Source organism: Rhinatrema bivittatum, chromosome 2, assembly GCF_901001135.1.
Source record: "Rhinatrema bivittatum chromosome 2, aRhiBiv1.1, whole genome shotgun sequence".
Taxonomy (NCBI): domain Eukaryota; kingdom Metazoa; phylum Chordata; class Amphibia; order Gymnophiona; family Rhinatrematidae; genus Rhinatrema; species Rhinatrema bivittatum.
In genome coordinates, this window is record NC_042616.1 from 244019935 (window position 1) to 244038862 (window position 18928).

At 43.0% G+C, this 18928-nt stretch overlaps 1 protein-coding gene across 4 annotated transcripts in view; it reads right to left on the bottom strand.

Moving 5' to 3' along the window:
* Window positions 1-2102: 2102 nt before the first annotated feature.
* ATP2C1 (ATPase secretory pathway Ca2+ transporting 1) overlaps window positions 2103-18928 on the bottom strand; it is a 374199-nt gene continuing 357373 nt past the window's right edge. For all 4 annotated transcript variants that reach the window (XM_029589345.1, XM_029589348.1, XM_029589346.1 and 1 more), the window contains exons 26-28: window positions 13519-13660; window positions 3229-3347; window positions 2103-2598 (exon numbers count right to left, since the gene is read on the bottom strand). In XM_029589345.1, coding sequence (XP_029445205.1) covers window positions 2548-2598; window positions 3229-3347; window positions 13519-13660 — 312 coding nt within the window. In that variant the 3' untranslated portion in view covers window positions 2103-2547. The remainder of the gene's footprint in view (window positions 2599-3228; window positions 3348-13518; window positions 13661-18928) is intronic.

Sequence of the window (18928 nt, forward strand, 5' to 3'; positions counted from 1 at the left end):
CCCTCGACGTCCATTCACAAGAGGGAAGATCCCTTCATTGTGAGAATCTTCCTGGGACAATCTGAGGCTCAGTTCGTCCAGGATCTGTGGATCAAAAGATGCAATTCCTCCTACATGAACAGATGAACCACCCGGGGGATGTCCCCCTCCCTGTGGTGTCCAGCATGTCCTCTCCCCCCCCCCCCCCCCCCCCGTATCTGGGTCTTGGATAGTAACAGGGTCCCCTGGAGGCGCAAGGAGACTCCCAGCCAGGGAGTCTGCTGTTCTCCCCTCATTATCCCAACCCCTGGATGTCCCGGGTACTGGAGGGGGAAGAACTCGGGTCCTTGGATGGTTAGCCGGACCCCAGCGTCCCCCTGGGACCTTTTCTTGGAAGATTTCCTAGCCAGAAAGGCCTGGTGCAAAAGTAGCACAAATTCCAGGGAAAGTCCCCCGGGCCCCAACTCGTATTCACTGGAAATGGAATTATTGTCCTTCGGTTCTCTTGGGACTAGTTCAGAGAGAGCGGGGAATAGTGGAGGGGGGGGGGGCTTCCTGGGCCGCCTGGTCCATGGAATGAGGACTCACCCCTGGGGATTTTCCTTTCCCCCCAGGACTGGTACTAGCTCTTCTGTTAGACTTACTAGCCTTCAGAGCCTTGGAAGAGGTTCCCTCCCCACCCCACTGCACAGGAGGCACACAACAGTAGGGCATCCAGCTGTCAAAGGCAAGAACACAGGCCTTCCAGGGCTCTGAAACGGCCGTTTTAGCCATTTTCCGCTGTTTAAACTCTTCCCCTGAAGTCCCAGGGGAAAACAATAGCAGTGCTGAGCAATCGCACGGGAGCTGCGAAAAACCAAAATGGCGCCCCACACCAAAAATAGCCCGGGCTCGCGTTCCACGGAGGAGGAAGAAACAGCAGAAAAAAAACCTCCCTACTAGCGCAGAACACTCCTGCCCTGCTTCAGAAAGCCTCAGAAACAGCTAGGAAGGGCAGGAAAATTGCTCCACTGACCTGAGGCAGCTTCAGCAGAATCGGATGCCTCTCCCCCCCCAACTGAGGAAACAAAGTCTCACTGGCAAGACAGCCGGGCTCAGCGCTGCCTGCAACCAACAGACCTCTGGGAAGCCCTGAAGCAGAGAACAAATCCTAATGATAAAAAAAAAGGATTAACTAGAAAAACAAGAAAACAGAAATCCCCCACAGGGGTAATTCCCTTTCTGAGGCTTCGGGATGTGGAGGGAGCCAGTCCACTGGCTATCAACATCCCAGAATCCATGGGCTCTTACAGTCAGGGGTATCCAACCCCCCGTTCACCCGGCTCCACCCAAGGGATGCCTGCGATCGGAACCTAGCACCTTGGGGAGCACAGTTCAACTTAAGCAAGAGCTGCAGGATGCACAACCACCATCTGCTGGAGACAGAGAAATACTGAGGAGCTGCAGGTGGCACCCTTAGGATAAGGCAGTGCCTCAAACTTTGTTCTCTGCCTCCATCTGCTGGTGGGAGTGCATAACCCACTGGTCTGGACTGATCTAGGTATGTCCAGGAATGTTAGATGTCCATTACAAAAAAAACCTAGCTAAGCCTATTGCTTGGTGCTTAACAGGGTCTCACTGTAGAATTGCATCAAAAGCTGGAGGGTGGGGGAACAAACTTCCAGGATCAGATTCAAAGCTCCATAGTTTGATATGTCTATTTCCAATGATAAAATTGCTATGAGAAAGAACATATTGCCTATCTTCTACTCTGGAAGCCTTTTGAAGCTTACTTTAAATCTAAATTACCCTCTCTTTAAAGTTTCAATGTTATGATTTCTGTGCATACTGTTATTATTTGTGTATACTTGGTCTAGTTTTTACATCAGTGCCTCAGTAATGCTTGAGCAAGGATTTACAAGTTTCCGTTCAAACATATGATGAAAATATGGTTGGATGGAGGGAGAGGTTGTTAATAGCAAATGGAAACAAAGACGAATATTTGATTCAGATGCTGTTTGGTTTTTTGTATTTTCTAACTTTGGTACTTGATCACCCTTTGGATCAGTTATCGGTATACATTTTTGTGAATGTTTAATAAAAACTAAAAAAAAAACAAAAACGTGTAAAACCAGACACTTTCACATGGTGCTTCCTGGAAGTTTAATGATTACTCAAATGTTCACTGAGCTCATATATATGGTATAAAAGGTGTTAATAGATATTTGGAAGGCTAACCGTAAAAAGAAAAAATAAGTTTACATTTTAGAAAAGCAGTTTGGAAAGTAAAAACAAACCGTTTGGAGTCCGTGTCTTGCATTTGTAAAGAATTTGATAAGTGACTATCAGCACAGCAAATAAGCATTCCACTACAGACGCTGTAAACTGCTTTGGTACAAGAGAGATCTGAATGGTACAGAATTTTGATGAAAATACAAAATCTAATGTTCACTATGAGCTAAATGAAAGCAATTTTCTTTGCAAACCTGATAAAGTCGGACTATGAAGAGCTCACTCGAACACCACGTACCTATTTTTTTTTTTTTTAAGAAAGGCAAACAATTACTTCAAACGACAGTACAGGCCCTTTCAATCACAAGGAGGAAAAGGAAAATCTGTGATCTGACAGTTGTCACAATCCTGTACAAAAAGAGGATACAAAACAGTAGCACAATGGCATCAGAGCAGACTTTACATTACACTGAAGAAAGCAAATAAATACAGTAGTTGAAAGTGAACTTGCAAACTGCATCCTGAATCCAAATGGAATGGCCCTCCAGAGACATGTAAAATGTGCTCTCACATTAGTAACAGTACCCCATCACCAAACAGAAAAGGAATAAAAAACCTAAAATATTTATACTTAAGATACTGATCGTTAAGCATCTTGCATTACGGGTAGAAGATGGAAATCATGTTTCAACATAATTTCTTTCACTTTGAAAAAGGAGCTTTGGCCAGAAACGTCCCCACCCACCCACTCGACCTTTCCCCTCCCAAACTTGCTTTGAAAAGTTCCATGCCAGCTGATTTGCAAGTCCAGCCCTTGGCAGTCAAACTCTTGACAGTCTTGCAATAAAAAACATTCACATCTACTTGATAAAGAGGAAGGAAATAAGATGATGGACTTCTTAAAAGCCCTCAAAAAAAATGATTCTTTATCCCTGGATTCGTCAGCGCCTGTCTGCTGTTTGTTCTTTTATTTTGTTTTAACTTCTTCAGGCATCAGTTCCTAATTTACGAATAAAAAGAATGCAATATGCATCATACATCCAGAAACGAGGAAGAGTTGCCAGTTCTCTGAAGCCCCTCTCTGTTCCTCTCCACCTTCTTTATCACTTCGGATACTATGCACACAGAGGAGGTGAGGCCCACTAGGAACAGCAGATCTGAGGAGGAGCAAGAAAATGGAATAAAAAATAAAAACCAGACATTACCAGCAACAATACTTGCAAAGCCTTCCTTAGAGAACTGCACAACCATGTCAGGTACGCACTCGCCTCCTCCTTTCAAATCCCATATTTTATCCACTGAAAGAAGAGGCTAGTGGGAAGACTGTTCCTAGCTTAAATTGAACTCACCAGCCCCTTTTACCCTCTCTGGAGGCAGAGCACCTCCACTGTTGCCAGTCCCGCCCCTAACCTGGGATAGGGGGCGGGCTCTCCTGTCAGCTAAGTCATTAAGACTCTCATCTCTCATCCTAATCCAAGCTTGATTGCTTCTATGCAGCTCCTTCCAACCATTCTCAATGCCAGCAAAACAGGATGCGCCTTTACTGACTTTTAGGACAAACCTCCTCCCCTACCCCTCCAAATAACTGGACACTTGCAAAGCACCAAGAAAGTAGGAAGCAAGAGGGAAACAAATACCTTTTATTCCAGAAACATTCTAAAACTTAAAATATGCCAAGACAAAAAAGGATAGAGACCTTGGAATAAGACCCAAGATGGAGGCACACAGAAAAGGAACAAGCATGTTTTGAGAAATGTGGCTAACACTGCTACTTTCAAAAGAAGATTTAATGAAAATCATTTTTTTTTCAATATATCCTAAGTAGAGTGTAAAACATATGTTTCTTTCAGCTTTTGATCTTTGTTTATCGCCATCTGCTAAATGTTTGCTAGCTGATTTTCAGTGGTGCTTCTGCCAGGCTTGGAGCAGTGATGCTAATCTGATGACTTCAACTATGCAGCAGAGGCAGAAAGGTGCTGCTTCATAGAAACATACATGACATAGAAATGATGGCAGAAAAAGACCAATCGGCCCATCCAGTCGGCCCAGCAAGCTCCCACACTTATTTTCCCATAATTACCTGTTTCACCAACCACCAACTTCAGGGCCCTTGTTGGTAACTGTTTGATTCAAATTTCCTGTCACCCCCTGCATAAAGAGCCATTCCCTGCCCATCATTGACAGAAGCAGTATTTCTCCACTTTGTAAACTATTTCCTTTCTTAACAGGCATCTAACAGTTTGCAAAGGTTGAGGTAACTCCTGGTCTAACTGTAGGTTCCAATGAATCTCTAAGTGAACAGAAGCTGACAAAACCTCTACATGATATAAATTTAAACACAACTTTCTGCAATTTTTAATGCAAAATTACTATTTGCTGATTTTAACAGATTGAAAATGACACAATGCACATGGCATGTTCAAAGCGTTTGGACACCCGTCCAGTTGATTCATTTCTACTTTTTTAAAAAAGTTAATAAGGCCCAAAAAGTTGACCGACTCATGATGCCTTCAATTAGGTGAAGACAGTTCCACGGTTTAACAAACACTTTGACCCTTCTAATCTCTCAAGTTGTGATCATTGTTCTGCCTTCTTTAAATCAATCATGGGCTCCTCTAAGCAACAGATGTCTGAGCATTTGAAAATGAAAATAATTCACTCACACAAAAGCAGGAAAAGGCTACAAAAAGCTCTGCAAGCACTTCCAGCTAGCAATTTCAACTGTCAGAAACATAGGAATTACATAGAACTGCTAAAGTTAAGGCAAGGTTTGCATGACAAAAAGAAATTCTGACAAAACTGCCCCAAAACTGGTTAGATCTGCTAAGCAGAACCCATAGCTCACTGCAAACAGTTCAGCTGACACTGGGATCGCTGTCCACAGGTGCACAATAAGGTGTTGCTCATACTACAATGATTTGCATGGGAGTAATATCAGAAGAAAACCTTTTCTGTGACCTCACCACAAAAGCATGCAAAACAATACCTTAATAAGCCTGAAACCTTTTGGAACAAAATGCTTTGTAATGATGAGATAAAAATTGAACTGTTCAGCCACAACCACATTTCGAAAAAAAGGGTGAAGCATTTGAAGAAAATAACAGCTCACCAACCCTCAAACACAGGGGCGGACCTTTCATGCTTTGTTGCTGTGGGGCAGCCAGTGGCACAGGAAATAACGTGTGGGCCTAAGGATGAATGGATTCTACTAAATATTAACGTATCCGAAAGCTAATGCCTCACAGTCAGTGAAGAAGTTAAAGCTGAAACGAGGCTGGATATTTCAGCAAGACAATGATCAGAAGCATATCTCAAGAAGTACTTACAGGCATTTCTTATGTTCACAGTCCCAGACTTGAATGATACTGGGGATATCTCAAACATGCAGTACATGCAAGGAGACCTAATACATTTCTACGCTGGAAAAGCTCTGCAAGGAAAAGTGGGAAAACTTCTAAAAGGAAGAACAGAAAGACTCAGCTGGCTACAGGAAATGTTTGGAAATTACTTCTAACAAGCGGGCCGATATAGTACAGTGCGCTCCGGTGGACGCACAGTAAGGGGTAATAGCGCGTCGAAAACGAGCGTCCAACCCTCCTGAAACTAATAGCGCCCGCAACATGCAAATGCATGTTGATGGACCTATTAGTTATTCCAGCGCGATCCAGAAAACAAAATGTGCAGCGAAGCCGCACATTTTACTTTCAGAAGTTAACGCCTGCCAAAGGCTGGTGTTAATTTCTGCCAGTGCCAGGGAAGTGTACAGAAAAGCAGAAAAAACTGCTTTTCTGTACACCCTCTGACTTAATATCATAGCGATATTAAGTCAGAGGCTCCAAAAATAAATTATTGAGGGTTGGAAGATGGACACTCAATTATGCCGGCGTCCATTTTCCGAACCCGTGGCTGTCAGCGGGTTTGAGAATCGACGCTGGCAAAATTGAGCATCGGCTGTCAAACTCGCTGACAGCTGCCGCGCCTGTCAAAAAAGAGGCGCTAGGGACGCGCTACTGTCCCTAGCGCCTCTTTTTACCGCGGGCCCTAATTTGCATAGGCCACCCTCCTGAATCGCGCGCCCAGGAGAATGGCCTGTGCGCTCGCCGGCTCTCCCGCACATTTTTCTGTATCGGCCTGAAAGTAGGGGTTACAAAGTACTAACTGAAAGGTGTCCAAACCTTTGCACATGCCATATTCACTGTTTTTATTATTTTCAATCTGTTAAAACTAATAAATAAATACTAATTTTGTACTAAAAATTGTAGAAAGATGTTGTGGTTAACTTTGGTATGCAATATATTCTCAGATTTACTATGTTTATATATATATTTTTTTTTTTAAATTTAAAAAATTTATAGCATGCTTATCTCCAGTCCTAAGTGTTTTACAATAAAATATTCATAAGTAAAAAACAAAATACATAAAATCATAAAACATAAAAATAGCATTATAAACAATATAAAAATAAATAATTAGACTCCAACAATCAAAAATTACCAACAAGTATACATTTCGAATGGGACAAGCATATACCAGGAGTAATCAAATTGTGGCTTTATTTTTTCCTTTTGAAATCTTTGAAATAAAATGTAAAAAAAAGCACATCAGTTACTTTCCTTAACTAAGTCATTCAACAACTGCACCTGATGTCGCACCATGTTTTGCTTCTGCATCAGGGGTGCCAAATAATGTGCAGTAATCTCACCCTGGCTCACAATGCACAGTATGACATCTTTTTTAATTTATGTGTTTAACTTTGTACCAAGCAGAGCGCAGTCCTTGGACTTCCGTAATTTCACAAACGCAGAAAGGGCTGCAAAATGCGTCTCCTCCCATTAATTTTGTCAGGATAACATTGAACCCACGTTGTGGAGAGGAGTCTGTCCTGTTATGAGTTATGGAGATCAGGTTATCCGGCTCCATGTTGTAACTCTCCCCCTCCCTTCTTTTGGATGGCAAAAAGAAGAGGAGTGCAGTAGCTGCACGTCAGGCCGCGTCCTTCTCTTCTGCCACCCCAACTCAACTACAGCTTTCAGTCACACTGACAAAGCCATATGGTTGAAAGCTGCAGTTGGGTTCGGGCAGTAGAAGAGGAAAAAATGGCTCAAAGTCTTGCTGGTGGTCTCCTCCTCCTCTTACTGCCAATCAATTTGGGTGGTTGGAGGGGGAGGGAATACTTGTGAAGGGGATAGTGGTGGGGTTTAAATAGAAAGGCTGGTGAGGTGGGTTGAATAGAAATAAGTGAAGGCATAATGGTGGGAGGCAAGTCTGAGGGGTGGGGATGGGAGGGCAAAAGAGTAAGGTGTTGGGGGTAGGGGCAAAAGTGATGAAGACATCAGAGAGGGTGCAGAGGAGGGAGAGTGAATGTGAAGATGGGGCAAGAGAGGGATTGGGTTGAAAGGAGAAAGAATGAATGAGGGGATTAGAGAGGCTGTGGGGGAAGGAATGGGGCAAGAGTGATGGGCTGGGGCGGTGGTGGGGGAAGTGAGAGGGATTGGAAGGATGTGGAAAGAGTAAATGAGGGGTTCAGGCAGGGTGCGATGGGGAAGGAGAGTGCATGAGGGGATCAATGGGGGGTGCAAAAGGAGGATGGAGAATGAATGAGGGGTTTGAAGGACTACCGGGGTGTGAGAGGAATGGAGGAGGATGTGCAGACAAAATGAGGTGATTGGAGTTGTTGTGAATGAGAGGAACAGATGGATGTGAAAAAAGGGATCAGTGTTGAGAGGAGGGGTATCAATAAATCATGCCTCCCTCTCCTGATCCTGGGTCCATTTCTCCAAATCAAGATCCCCTCTTTCTCCTCCCCTCATTTCCTTTTCCCCGAATCTTGATCCCTCCTACCCTCCCCCATGCTTCTTACCCGAGATTCCTTCTCCATTGTTCTTCTCCAAGTAATATCACTAAGATCCCTTTCTCCCTTAATCCCCAACCCCTCCCCCCCAAAATGTGCATTAATATTCAAAATTATGCACATTTTCACAAGATAGCTGCAAAATTTTGAAAAATCTGCCATAAAATTTGCTAACTCTTGCCACAGGTTCCTGAAAAATTTGCCACAGGAAAATGGGGGCACTGATGTAAAAGGTTTTGTCAGTTTCTGTTCACTTAGAAATACATTGAAACATAGAATTTGACCAAGAATGCCTAAACTTCTGCACACAACTGTATGGTCAAGAACACTAGTTCTCTGCGGCAGACAGAATTGTGCAGATTCTATCTTCCACGAGCCCCAATGATGGAGGCAGACCTAGATATTATCGCTATCAACGTTCAATGAGTCCCATGAGTGAAATATGGGCATTCTAGGCTATAATCTGTTTAGAAAGGACGTGGTTGGCAGAAAAGGGGAAGGAGTAGCTCTTTGTAGCAAAGTGACTAAAAGGTATGAGAAAAAGTGGTGCTGTGGGCTAATCTGGAAAAAGGTGATGATATTTCTATCTACAAAAGAATGGTCTACTGACCTCCAACTCAGATGGAGGAAATGGACAGAGGACAGACTGCAGACATCCAAAAAGTGGGAATGAAGGGGGAGGCGGGGGGTAGAGTTTGTAGGACATTTTAACCTGCTGGGTGTGAATTGAAGCATCCTGTCCGTGGGCTCAGAAGTATTAGAGATCCTGGCTTCCCTCAAACAAATGGTACAGGAACCTCTGAGGGAAGAGGTAACACTAGACCTGGTATTTAAAACCAAGCAAACCGTCTCTAATGTCCAGGTATGTGCTCTTGGCAGCACCAGTAATCATCACAAAATATCGTTTGATATAACAGCCAATAGAGAGAAGACTTGCACGCAGCTCAAAGAATAACTGAAATTTGGTAAAATGGGCAGATGTCTGAAAGAAGTACTGGCAGAGTGGGAGGAGGAAGATGAAGTAGACTAACAGTGGTTAAACTAATAGGAGCTAGGATAATGGCAAAAAAATATTTACGTCAATAAAGTAAATACAAGCAGGGGGAAAAGGAAAAGTAATGGCAAAAGGATTAGCATTCAGAAAAGTACAAAGGATCTCAAAAAGCAGCACACAGGGTACAATATATGGCAAAGCTGAAAGACTAGGAAAAAAATCAGGACGGCAAACGTGCAAGGGGAAGAAAAGATAGCTAAAGAGATAAAGTGAGATGACATGACTTTTTTCAGGTATATGACAGAGGAAAAAAGCCAGAAGTGGAATAATTTAAGGAAAGATACACAAGGAAAAAGCAAAAATGCTTACCAAATTTGTCTGTTTAGTGTTTACTCAAGAAGAGTTTGGAGAAGGATTGTTGGCAAAAGTACATATGGCATACCACTCCATTTACAAGAGTACATTTGTGTGCAACTAGCAAAACTGAAAGTGGACAAAGCCATGGAACCAGATGGCATGCATTTTAGGAATCTAAGGGAGCTCAGAAAGATTTTGGAAGGTATGCTGAAAGGTCTTTGGAGATAAGAATGGTACTGGAGAAAGGTGGGTGGGGTCCCTCTACATAAAAGAGAGAGGAGGGTGGAAACTACAGGCTAATTAATCTTATCTCAATGGTGAGGAGAAATAAATTACTTCTTTCACCTCACCTCTTAACCATGCTGCCAGCATGGTTAAAAGGTGAGGTGAAAAAGGCTATTCTAGCCAAAGACACATCTTTCAAAAAATGGAAAAGGGATCAGAGTGAAGAAAACAGTAAACAGCATAAGCACGCACAATAAAAACTTTTTCAGGTACATTTGAAGCAAAAAGCCTTTGAGGAAGTCAGTTCATCTATTAGACGACCGAGAGGTAAGAGAAGAACAAGGCCATAGCAGAGAGATTAAATAAATTCTTTGCTTCAATTTTACTGAGCAAGATGTAAGCAAGATACCCATGTCAGAAATGATAAATGAAGGTAATAATTCAGAGGACTTGACACAAATCTCAGTGAACCTGGAAGATGTAAATGGACAAATTAACAAAAAGAATAGCAAATCACCTGCACCAGTTGGTATATATATCCTACAGTGCTGAAAGAACTGTAAAGTGAAATTGCAGACTTACTATTAATAATCTGTAAACTATTATTAAAATCAGCTTTGTTACCTGAAAATTGGAGGGTGCCCAATGTAACCCCAGTTTTTTAAAAGGGTTCCAGGGGCGATCCAGGGAACTACAGACCAGTGAGCCTGACATCAGTGCTGGGAAAAATGGTTAAAACTATTGTAAAGAACAAAATCACTGAACATATAGATAATTCATAGTGAGACAAAACCAACATGGATTTAGCCAAGAGAAGTCTTGCCTCAACAATCTGCTACATATTTTTTTGAAGGTGTGAATAAACACGTGGCTAAAGGTGAGCCGGCTGATATTGAGTATCTAAATTTTCAGAAAACATTTAACAAAGAACCTCATGAGAAACTTGAGGAAATTAAAGAGTCATGGGATAGGAGGCAATATTCTATTGTGGACTGAGAACTAGCTAAAAGACAGAAAACAGAGAATAAGGTTAAATGGTCAATTTTCTCAATGGAAAAATACTGGCGTGTCCAAGGGATCTGTACGAGGACCACTGCTTTTTAACATGTTTATAAATGACCTAGAGATGGGAACAATGAGTGAGGTGTTTAAATTTGCTAATGATATAAAATTATTCAACATTGTTAAATCACAAGTGGATTGTTTGAAATTGCAAGAGGACCTTGCAAGACTTGGTGATTGGGCATCCAAATGGCAGATGACATTTAATGTGGACAAGCGCAAAATGATACACATACTGGAGTAGAATGAATAAATACGAATTGGCTGTTTACTCTTTCAAAATGTAAAAAAACTAGGGGACTAGGTAATACATTTAAGACAAATAGCAGAAAATTTGTTTTTACTCAATACATAATTAAACTCTGAATTTGTTGACAGAGAATGTGGTAAAAGCTGTTAGTGGAGCTGGAAGAAAAATCCATAAACCAATACTGTGCTAAGCAACATGGATCAACCTTTTGGGATCCTGCCAGGTACTTGTGACTGGGATTGGCCACCGTTGGAAACAGGATACTGGACTTGATGGACCTTTGTCTGACCCAGTATGGCAAGTCTTATATTTTGATTTCCTGAGCTGAGGATAACAAACTATCTACAATCCAGTGGGTGGCAAGATTCAAGGCAAGATTCAAAATATAGATTGTGTCAAATAAATCTGATTTTTTTCAACTGAGTGACAAGAGAATTAGATCAAGCACATGTGCTGGATGTAATTTACTTGAAATTCAGCAAAGTTTTTGATAGTATTCCACACAGAAGCTTCATTAGTAAACTGTGCAGCCTAGGAGTGAGTCCCAAAAGAATGATCTGAATTAGAAACTGGTTAAGTGATAGATGGCAGAAGGTAGTGATAAATGATATTCACTCAGAGAAAAGAAAGGTGATTAGTGGAGTGCCTCAGGGATTGGTCCTGGGGCCAGTTCTGTTCAACATCTTTGTGAGTGTTATTGCAAAGTGCTTAGGAGGGACAGTTTACTACTAAGATCTGAAACAGTGTGGACACCCCTAAGAGATTAGACAGAATAAGAAGTGATCTAAAAAGAGAGGAGTGGTCACAATGCTTAGCAGTTAAGATTCAATACAAAAAAGTATAGTCAGGCATTTGGGGTGCAGAAATCTGAGGCAACGGTACAGGATGAGGGGTGAGATGCTAATGTGCATTGACCAGGAGAGAATTCTCGAGGTTATAGTGTCTGATGATCTGAAGTTAGAGAAACAGTACAATACTGCAGTGCCCAGAGCAAGAGGTATGCAAAGGGCATTGGAACAGACATAACATGAAGAAATAAGGAGGTGATAATGCCACACAGTTGAGGCCTCACCTAGAATAGAAGCTAAATCGCAGATAGGCTAGAAATAGGCTAGAGGTGATCCAGAGAAAGGCAACCAAAATGGGGTTTTCGGTCTGCAATAAAAGCCATATGAGATGATACTTAAGACCTAAATATGTATACCCTAATGAGGAAAGGAGAGACAGGGAGATGATAGAGGCATTTAAATATCTGAAAGCTATTAATAATGCACAAGTATCAAATCTTTTTCAAAGGAAAGGAAGTCGTAGAACAAAGGGTCATGATACGAAGCTTCAAGATGACAGACTCAGGAACAAGATCAGGAAACATTTTTTCAAGAGAAGAGTGGTGGATGCCTGGAATGCCCTTCTGGAGGAGGTGCTGGAGACAAAAATCGCAACATAATGAAAAAAAACAAACAAACCATGGAATAAACATGATGATTCCAAGTGGCAAGAGGATGGTAATGAAGCACTGCTGTAACCTGCATGGAGTGGCAGTTCAGCCCAAAACAGCAGCAATATGAGTGCACTGTGCTTCCAAGAAGGTTGAGGCGACCTATATGGAGGGATCATGGCTGAAACCAAAACTTCAATGAGTATGGGGAGGCTGGATTTTTTTTTTTACAATAGCCTCACAAACTTTGGTGGCTATGGGGGATTTGTTGCAGAATTTGATAATACATGGAAAGGGGTCTGGGTATTCCATCTTTTGAATGGAAGTTGTAGAATAGAAGACATTAAATAAATAAAGCAAGTAAGTATTTGTCTTGCAAGAAGCAAATTTGAAATGACAAGGCCTGGCCTGGCCAACTAATGAAGGAGGTGGTGGAGGCTATCACTGTAATGGATTTTGGGCATGCTTGGGACAGATATGGAGGGCGGAGATGGGAAAAGGTTTGCGAGGTCAGATAAAAGGCATGGGGGAGAGAGGAGCTGTGTTGCATACGGGAATTTATATGTGCAACTACCTAAAGTGGATGAACCTCATCTGGGCAGACTGGACCTATCATTTTGGTCTTTATCTGCTGTCATTTATTATGTTACTATGTTTATCATCAATCCTAGGAGGTGAGGACTTAAATATGTACATCCTAGAAAAGAGGAAGAATATGACAGCAACATTCAAATACCTCAAAGGCATAAATAATGCCCAAGCAGCGCACATTTTTTCAGTGAATGAGGCTACAAGGGGATAGATTCAGGAGCAGCATCATAACATTTCTTCACAGAAAGGGTACTGAAGGCAAAAACAGCAAAAGAATACAAAAACCACCTGGGATGAACACCAAGGACCCTTTATTTCAAAGGAAGTGAGGGTAAAGCTGGAGATCAAATAGGGAATGTGGGCACTATAACAGGAAAGGGAACTGGCATATCTTAACATAAACCATGCAAAACTCTCCAGAGACACCCCCTGTTTATACCGTGCACAACAAGAAACAAAACTTTCTAAAATAGCATTCTTCAGGCAATTCTAAGAGCTGAAATAGAGCTTTTAAAAAAAAATAAGCACACAAGTAAAGGGTGAACAAACGATGGTCTTACCTGCTATACTCAGGCTCTCCGTTTGAAAAACTTTCTGAAGAGGAGGAAAGAAAATGACTAACAACTGTCCCATTATGGATCCAAGGACTGCGTAACAAAACATTTTGTTACTGCAGAGTCCAATCTCAAACACAGACTTAGTCTGTAAAAGAAACAGATTATTGAGCTTAGAATAAATGTTAAACACCATTTTTTTGCCATGACATGATACATGATTTTTTTTTCCCTATTGTTTTCTTAGTCTAGTTTGTATAACCACATCTTGATGGGAGGCTCACACACAGACCCTGTCTCGCAGCTTTGGTGATTTGAACTTCATGAAATTATGCTTCAAGTCAGGTGGCCAAACTAGAAAAGCACTACAGAGAAATCTTTGAGGAAAGCAGGCAAGCACTGTGCAGTCTCAGACCACTCCAGAGACAATGGTATTGGCTCCCTCAGTTAGCACTACTGTGGCACAGTAGATGTAAGAAGTTTTCAGATTTTATTAATAAAAAAATCTTGCCCAATCCAGCCCCTCTATTCCAGTCTAACTGATGCTAAAACAACAGAAAGTCTGTGTGACGGGTTAGCCTGCACTGAAGTCTGTGGAGATATGTAGTACTGGCAGCATTGCAACCAAACTGAATCCAAGAACAGAGGGGGTGAAGGAGTATCCAAGTGGTTAGTGCAACAGGCTAAGAACCAAAGAAACAGAGGTCCAAATCCTGACAAGGCATCCTGTGAACTTGGTCAAGTCACTTTACCCTCCATTGCCTCAGGTACACTTACAGGTGAATTTTCAAAGGAGTTATGCATGTAAATGTAACATACTATTGTAGCAATTTTCAAAACCATTTACCTGCATTAAGTGGACTTAATGTGGGTAAAACCTATTAACAATTCAATGTCATTTATTGCAGCGATTTTTGAAAGTCCGCTTACAAGGGCAAAGTGCATTAACTCATGTAAAGCCCAGTGTTAAATGTGTAAATGCTTTTGAAAATCAGGTCTTTAGGGATCTATGTACTAAGCCATGGTATTTTACTCATTAACGGGCCGATACAGTAAAAATCCCAGCACGCGATTCAGTAAGTTAATTTATTTAAATTAGGGCCCGCGGTAAAAAGAGGCGCTAGGGACACTAGCGCATACCTAGCGCCTCTTTTTTGACAGGAGCGGCAGCTGTCAGCGCGTTTGACAGCAGACACTCAATTTTGCCGGCGTCGGTTCTCAAACCCGCTGACAGCCACGGTTTGGAAACCGCGGCAAAATTGAGCGTCTAGTTTTCAACCCGCGAGCCATGGGCCCATTTTACATTTTTTTTTTTTTTTTAAACTTTTGGGACCTCCGACTTAATATCGCAATGATATTAAGTTGGAGAGTGCACAGAAAAGCAGTTTTTACTGCTTTTCTGTACCCCAGGCGCCGGCAGAAATTAACGCTTACCTTTGGGTAGGCGCTAATTTCTTAAAGTAAAATGTGCGGCTTGGCTGCACATTTTACTTACTGTATCGCTCGGGAATGACTAATAGGGCCATCAACATGCATTTGCACTATTACCCCTTACTGAAGAAGGGGTAAAGCTAGCGCGTCGAAAACGCGTGTCCAAATGCCGGTTAACAGTGCGCTCCACCGGAGCGCACTGTACTGTATTGGCCTGGTCTGACCCAGTATGGCATTTTCAGCCAATGTGGGGGAGGAGATGGGACAACACTCTCAACAATTTTTGAACACTTTGGTGGGGGAGGGGGAAAGGAGGTTTTCAGGGTCAACTTGACCCCTTGAAATCATAGCCTCAGGGGCATTAGGACGTGCATTAGAATCCCAACGTTCCCAACTCAACTCAAGACTTATAGCTAACTTTAAATCAAATAATCTGACTTGCAAACTTTGAGGCAAGCTTGGTTATTCGATTTAGATGATTTTTCTGTAATAAGCCAATTAGAATATGTTTGTATGCTAATCAGCTCATTACCATACTTGAAGTCCCAGGAGGAAGGGAAATAATGTGCAGTATTTAAAATACGACTGTTGCTACTCATTATCGCATTTACTGCACAGTAAACGCCTAACACAGCTTAGTAAATGAATCCCTTAGATTGTAAGCCCTCTGACAACAAAGAAAAACCTCTGATACCTAAATGTAACTTGGCTTGAGCTACCAACGAAAAGGAAGGAGCTAAATTTTAATACATTCAAACTAAAGAGTGTCCACACACTGATGCAGTATTTCCCAACCAGTCTGCCATGGTGCGCCAGCGTGCCATGGAAAAGTCACCACTGCCCGATGCTCAGAACCAGGCCAGCACCCGAGTTCTGCTCTCAGGACCTTGCCGCAGCAAGAGACACACAAGTGGAGGCTCTTGAACTGATTGGAACTCCTTTCTGAGAACTTGTGTATTCATGCATGTCACCTCTTCCTAGCTATAGCACGAGTCCTAAGTGTGGTATTTAATGGGCTGCATGCAGGGCACAAATAGCTGGGACTCACTTTGTGCAGCACACAAAATGCCCACAACAGCTCCACATCTTCCCCATCTGAGTTCTTCAAGCCTTTCTCTTATCTGCAGGCTGAGTAAGAAGGGGAGAGAGTGTGCACTTAGCACTAAATGTGACTCACTTTCAGTGTTGGGAGCAGCAGCATTGAAGGAGATCTGCTAGCCACATGTAGTAGCCAAAGTAACTGAGTTGACTGCCCACACCACACGGGCTTGTCGTCTCCTGCAGGAGTGGGTTCATTGTGTTAGGTTCATGTATATCTTCACCCTCATCTCTCTCCCTTTGTTTTAAAATCAGGAAGACAGAGTGGTGGGGCTTTCCGTGCTCTTCTTTTGGCCACATCAATTCTTTCCATGTCCACACTACCTGCTCTGTGGTATGTTGCACAACATTTGTGTTAATGTAGGTGTGTCTTGGGCCTGAAAAGGTTGGGAAACACTGTGAAATACAATCTGCTAGCCAATTTGACAAAGTTCTTTTGGCTACTGCCCTTTCCATCTGTTGAGATCAAAGGACATAAACAGATGAGAAATTTGACAATGAGGCTGAGCCCTCTGCAAATAATACACTAGGACTCTCTTACAATTCAAGTAATGAAGAGCCCACTCTCCTTTGGGAATATGTGGCCTCAGGAAGAACATAGGAAGCACAATTGCTTGACTGATGTGGAATGCTGATACCACTTTTGGAAAAATGTAAGATGAGTTCAGAAAACTCTTGTGAAAAAAGTGAAAGTATGATGATTAAGCAACCAGGGCCAGCAGTTCACTCACTCTGCATGAAGTGACAGCTGCAAGGAACAGTACCTTCCAGGTAAGATACTTCAGATCCACCAACTTGAGAGGCTTGAATTTTATTTATTTATTTTTTAGATTCTGCTTTTTACACTTTTTTTCAGCACTTCAAAGCAGGCACTGTAGGTATTTCTCTATCCCCAAAGGGCTTACAATCTAAGTTTGTACCTGAGGCAATAGAGGGTAAAGTGACTTGCCCAAGGTCACAAGGAGAGAGAGTAGGACTCAAACCCTGGTCTCCTGGTTTGCAGCCTGCTGCTTTAACCGCTAGGCTACTGCTCCATGAGTTAAGTGAGTACCGCATTGAGCTCCCATGTCAGTAGTGATTTACTGACTGGAGGTTTGGTATGCCACATATTCTTCATGAGCTTAGAGAATAAAATGTGGCATGAGATAGGATTTCCATCCACAAAGGCAGAGAGATGCACCTTGATAGAAGACGTGCTGAGGCCAGATGATGACAGGAAGAAAATATATTGGAGAAGGTCCCTTGGATCACAAGTAAAGGAGTCCAGAAGACTGGACTCTTATCAAGCCAAGTATCTCTTCAATTTGAGGTGGTGGAGGGCTTCCTAGATGAAATGAGAATGTCTTCAACTTCCTTGGAAAAGAGCAGGGAGAATACTACCTTGTGTTCAACATCCACATCGTTACGATCAAGAACAGAAGATTCAGATGGCAGAGTTTCTCATCTTCTTGTGTGATAAGATCACACAAGCCAGATCAGGGGGTTGAAATAACAGTCAGAGATAAGAGTACCATACCTGACAAGGCCAAGCCAGGGCTATGAGGATGACCTTCTGGATGGTCCTTTCAATTAGAGGAACTGGAAGGTACATGTAGATCAAACTGATATTACACTAGAGCATGAAAGCATTGGTGGCTGATCTGCGGCTGCTCAGTCTCAGGGAATACAACTATCCAATCTTCTGGTTGTCCTCTGTTGCAAACAGGTCTATCCCCAAAATGTCCCACCAGAGGATCAGACCATCTGCAACTCCTTGATCGAAGAAACACTCATGAGGTTGTAAGACTCTGCTAAATTATTCTGCTGGCACATTGTGGATGCCCAGGACTTATATCACCTGGAGATAGGAACTTTCATGATGGGCTAATGAATTGATTCTCAGGGCCTTTACACAGAGCATATATTAGTCCTGGAGGAATTCTGCACTACTGAGGAGCACAGAATTTACACAAAATTCCCCCCTGCACAGAATTGCCAAATTCTGTGCAGAAAATGGCAGAGGAGACCCCAGCATACCGTGAATGAAGCATGCGCTGTTTGTGGTGAAGATGAAGGTCCGGCACACCATTCGTGGCGAAGATGAAGGCTCCCCACTTGCCGCGGGATGTGCTCCGCTCGCGGCGAAGATGAATGCCCCAGTGAGAGTGAGTGTGGGTGTGAGAGAGAGGAGGGGTGTGAGAGGGGGTGGGGATGGGTGTGAGGTGGAGGGGATAGGGGTGTGAGAGAGGGGAGGAGGTTGAGGGGGGAGGAGATGTGAGGGGGAAGGGGGTGAGAGAGAGAGCAGGGGGTGAGAAGGAGGTGTGAGAGACCAGGGGGTTGTGAGAGAGAGCAAGGGGGATGCTTGAGTATGGGTGCCAGAGAGAGGGAGTCTATATGATGAGATTGTGAAGTAGTGTGTATGTGTGTGAGTGATTGGGAGCTGATGTGTATAAAAAAGGGATCGTGTGTATGAGAGGGTGCTAGCCTGTGTGAAGGGATTGTGTATGTGTGAGAGAGCGCCTGTGTGAAGGGGTGCGTGAGAGAGAGACATAGGTAGCCTCTGAGAGGGTGTAAGCATGAGAGAGAAAGGGAGCTTGTGTGGGAGGTATGCAAGAGAGGGACCCTATATGAGGGGATGTGTGTGTGCGAGAGAGTGAGAGAGCCTGCATGAGGGTGTGTGTATGTGCACAAGAGAGAGGGAGCATGTGTGAGAGAAGGAGGGACAGAGGGAGCCTGTGTGAGGGGCAGTACTTAGAACGGGTCAAACTCTGGGAGTGGTGATAGAGTAGAAGGGGTTGAGCCTAGAGTTGGAGGGGAGAGATACTGGCTGCTGGAGGAGTTGGGGCCTGAGAGGGCAAAGTGGCCAGGGGTGTAGTGACAGCGAGTGGAAGGGACAACCCTTACAGTG